This window comes from Suricata suricatta, chromosome 3, assembly GCF_006229205.1.
Source record: "Suricata suricatta isolate VVHF042 chromosome 3, meerkat_22Aug2017_6uvM2_HiC, whole genome shotgun sequence".
Lineage (NCBI taxonomy): Eukaryota > Metazoa > Chordata > Mammalia > Carnivora > Herpestidae > Suricata > Suricata suricatta.
The window spans coordinates 122,973,539-122,978,466 of NC_043702.1; the positions used below are offsets into that span (position 1 = coordinate 122,973,539).

A 4,928-nucleotide genomic window follows, 5' to 3' on the forward strand; every position below is an offset into this window, starting at 1 on the left:
CCTGGCACACTGCTTAACAGTGTGTAGTTTCATGAGAAGACAAACGCCAGAGCAAACGCCTTGGCACAAGGATGCGTCTGAGCCATGGAGGGGCTGCTGCTCGAGGCCAGGAGGTGAAGCTGAAATACAGACTCATTTACCGCAGACGAAGCGCACACCTCTCTCAGGGAGGTCTTGGGCCTCCCTCGGGAAACAGTTCAGGACGGAATTAAGGTTGCTAAGAAGCAAACAGCACTGCCGGAGGGACTGGACGGTCTGCGGATCGATGAGGCGACACGAGCCATCGAACAGTGGTGCACCTTCCAAGGAGAAGATACAAGATTCGTCTGACGCCATGAACAGGAATTCATTACAGTCACAACAAATGCAAGATTTCTCATACTCCGATTAACCACAGACTCGGTCCACGCATTCTGAGATTTGCGAAACACAAGGCTGAGATGGACAATTACCTCAAGAACCCCGGAAGGGACGAAGGCACATTACTATTTTTTATGAGGCAGAACGGGAGAAGCACTATGTGAACAGAGGAAGGTGATCTCCAGTCACCTTCAGATTCACTAGACATTAGTTCATTAAATGCTTCTCCTCCAAATCAATCTTTCAGGGCGGGTCTCTCACGTGCAGTGTTGTTTTGTGAGGGGTATTGGACAAGAGCACTTCCTCCACCTCCGGGCTTCAAAAGCGAGACACTAAAATGAAGACTCAGAGAAAGACTTCACTACAAGAAAATTGCATGCTGGTTATGCTTCGTTTTAGATTTGGTCGTCCATTCATTTCAAACTCAAGACTGAGTTTATAAATTCATTTGTTGGGGGAAATGGGTATTTTAGTGGCTACTGGTTATATCTTTTACAGGTAACACTTAATCTCATTAATATTTCATGGAAAATTAAACCACAAAACAAATATCTTTTTTTTATTTTTTTTTAATGTTTTTATTTATTTTTGATACAGAGAGAGACAGAGCATGAGAGGGGGAGGGGCAGAGAGAGGAGGAGACACAGAACCGGAAGCAGGCTCCAGGCTCTGAGCTAGCTCTCAGCACAGAGCATGACGCGGGGCTCAAACCCACGAACGTGAGATCTGACCTGAGCCAGTCGGAGGCTTAACCAACTGAGCCACCCAGGCGCCCCTTTTTTTTTAATTTTTTTAAATGTTTTTATTTATTTTTGATTCAGAGAGAGACAGAGCATGAGAGGGGGAGAAAACAAATATCTTAATTAGAAATCCTTCCTCAAATGACATGTTCTCCTTCCAATACATTTAAAATATTATGCTTTGTACTTTAGTTACATTTAGGTTTTGAAATAAACTCCATTAACCAATAATGGAAGTTCAAGGCAGCAATAATGGCTGACTTACCAAGTTCAAGCCTGAAGGACCACATTAGACTCTAAGTGTAATAAAAGCATGCAATTTGTGAACTGACTTCAAATTTTTCTTTTCTCACATGAGTTATAGAACTATAACCAGTCCTGAAAATATTTTCCTCTCAAAAAAAAGATACATTTTTACCCTGACTCTGAATTATTGGGTGTTTGCCCCTCACTTCAACTAAACTCTCCTAAGTAATTACCAAAATATTTAAAACTACTGCGTGTTTATAATTTCATTAAGTATGTCCTATAAACCCCATGTTTTCCTCCAAACTTAAAAATCTTCCAAGAATAATTTACTCAGAAAGTCCATTTGTTCATTCATCATTGACATGATGATAAAAGTAATGAAAACTATGCATCTAAAACTTAGATTTTACTTCCACGTAAAGGGCAACCACATATTTAACATTATTTTTGCACTAATTAGGCATAGTGGTGTTTATTATTCAAGGACACCTGACGACCCAAAGTGTACAACAAGTAAGCAAAAGTGTTAAGAAAAAGAACTTTGAGTGACTGATAAAAACATCTGTTCATAGAAGACAGAGGAGGAGTGTTTTGCTCTCCTTTTCTGCCTTTTTATAGTCATAAATATTTTAATAGAAAAACAAGTAAATAGAGGAGATTCTGAGGTTAACTGGCCTATTCTAACTCCATCATCAGCATGTTCTATAAATCAATCTCCTAAGATCAAAAATAAGATAGAATTCCAAAACTTGGTATCATACACATAGTAACGTGTTGCCAGTTTAACAATGTATTGCAAAATCTTGCTCAAGCAAGAATTTTGTCAGGGCGTCTGGCCGGCTCAGTGGTGGAACATGTGACTCTTGATCCTGAGGTTATGAGTTTGAGCACCATGCTGGGTGTAGAAATTAAAAATAAAATGTTTTTTAATTTTCAAAATTAATTTTAAAAAATTTTATTTTAGAGAGAGTGTGCATGCAAGTGGGAGAGGGGAGAGGGAGAGGGAAGGTGGGAAACGGAGAGAGGGAGAGGGGGAGAGGGGGAGAGGCAGAGAGGGAGGGAGGGAGGGAATCCTAAGCAGGCTCCGTGCTCACTGCGGAGCCTGACACAAGGCTCAATCCCACAATCCTGGGATCAGGATCTGAGTCGAAATCAAGAGTCGGAAGCTCAACCAACTGAGCCACCCAGGCACCCCCAAGATAAAATCTTTAAAAATCAAACAAAAATAATAATTTTGTCACCCCAATTTAAAAAGAAATGGTTTCCTTCTGACAGTTCTTTAGAGAGCTCCCAACTTCAAAATGATTAAAAGTTGTCATGTACTTAAAACATACGCTGAAGTTAACGTTGTAATGTAATACTTACATAGTCTGTCAAATTCCTCTTTTGCGAAAATCACTTTATTCCAGGTCCATTCCAGAACAAAGCGCAGATTAGCAGCCGAATTTGGTTGTTCTTATTTGTAAATACGAATGGGAAAAATAAAGAATTATTCATTACAAACAAGAAATCAATAACTTCGGGGGAAGAGAGCCACCACCTAATCAAGTGAGCAATGTTAAGTTCAACAGTAACAGACAGACGGGTACCAGGCCCTCCTCATGAAACACAGCAAGGAGCGCATCATTTCATGTAGTGCTGCTGTGAAAAATGTACAATCTGAATCTAATCCTGAGGAAAGAGTAACAAATACACATTGAAAGGCTGTCTACAAAATAATAGGCTTATGTTTTTTAAAAAAACATCAATTTCTTCAAAGATAAAAGACCTAGGAATCATACAAGATTAAGAGAAATTTAAAAGACATAAAAACTAAACACAAAGTATATTCTGGATGCCCTACCCCTATAAATGCGACAAGGACATTACTGGTATGATTAATAAGACTCCAGGAAGGTCTGGAGATCAGGTAATAGCATGTATCAATGTTTTCCTGATTTTTAGAAGCACCGAGTGGTTTCATCATGAACGTTCGTGTTCTTGGAAATAAAACTGAAATGTTACTCACAAGCAAAGAAACCTGATGTCCTCAACTTATTCTCAAACGATTCAGAACGAAAGTAATGTGTGTGTGGAGTTATGTGTTTGTACAGAGGAGGATATGCCCAACCAGGATGAATTCCAGAGAATTTTGCTGAGTGAGAAGAGTCGGCGTCGAAGTCTACGTCCTGTGCAAGTTTCCCAACGTGTACATACTATACAATTGTATTTATAAACTTTAAAAAAATGTTTGCTTATTTTTGAGAGAGAGAAACAGCACTAGCAGGGAGAGGGAAGAAGGAGACACAGCATCTGAAGCAGGCTCCAGGTTCCGAGCGGTCTCAGCACAGAGCCCGATGCGGGGCTCGAGCCCATAGACTATGAGATGGGGACCTGAGCTGAAGTCAGATGCTTAACTGACTGAGCCGCTGAGGCGCCCCTATGAACATTTCTGAAAGGACAGACTGGTGGCTGCCCGGGGTTAGGGACGGGGGAGGCAGGCACCGTGGGGGAACTGATGGAGATGCTGTGCTGGAGGGCTCCCGGGCCTGGCCGGGGAAGGCGGTGGGGAAAGGGGACCCGGGATGTCTACATAAAGTCTTACAGCTGCAATGTCAACCTACAATGATCTCAAAATAAAGCTTAACTAACTCCCCCCAAAATGACTAATTTAAAAATCTTTAAATACAAAAATAATTCTTTGTTAAATGCTAAAACCTTACCTTCTGCTATCCACTTTTTGATACATCCAGTCAAAAGTCCCAGGGAACTCATATGGATTGCTGCTGACAATATAGCTTCTAACTGTTCTTCCTAAACCACACATTAAAAAAAAGAAAAAGACATGAAGACAAAGGACCTCTGATGACAGACTCAGAGACAGCCAGTGCAGTAAGAGCACAAACGTAGAACGGCTTAAAACACCCATCTCGCTAGAAGGCTGTGAGCCAGAAGCCAGACACGAGCGGCGCTGGAGGTGACGGGGACTCCCTGCAATCCTCACACACTTGGTGGTGGGAACATAAAACGGTAAAGGCGCTCTGGGAAACACTCGTAAATACCGAGTCACCTCATGACCCGGCACTTCCGCACCCAAGAGAAATGATGACACACGCCCACACCACAAGTGTCCACGAGACGTTATTTGTAATAGTGCCAAACTGAAACCATGCCCAATGCCCACGGACTAACGAACGGATCGACAAAACGCAGCAAACACTTGTGCACGCATCAAACAGAACGAGGTCCTGGGGTGTGCTACCACACAGTGAACCCGAAATTCATACAAATGGGAGATTCCTAGAGTAAGTCAGTCTATCAAGACAGAAAGCATAGCAACAAATACCAAAGGCTGGGGGGCGGAGGGGAAGGAAGAAGTATGGGGGTCTCTGTGGAGGCAAAAAAATGTTCTAAAACTGAATGGGAGGTCGGGCACACGATTTCAGTAATTTATTCAAAACCACTAAATTAGCCACTTAAAACAGGTGACCTAAAGTATGGGAGTTATGTCTTCATAAGTCTGATACTTAAAATATTGTTAAGTCACATTTAATATCAACGAAGTCTATAAATGTCATGCATTCATTCTTTTACAAAGAA

General features: G+C 41.5%; 1 protein-coding gene across 1 annotated transcript in view; it reads right to left on the bottom strand.

Annotated features, from left to right (window-relative positions):
* LOC115287082 (protein ELYS-like) overlaps nt 1–4,928 on the bottom strand; it is a 61,030-nt gene that overhangs the window by 33,467 nt on the left and 22,635 nt on the right. The window contains 3 exon segments of the mRNA XM_029933352.1: nt 126–299; nt 2,715–2,804; nt 4,052–4,142. Coding sequence (XP_029789212.1) covers nt 126–299; nt 2,715–2,804; nt 4,052–4,142 — 355 coding nt within the window.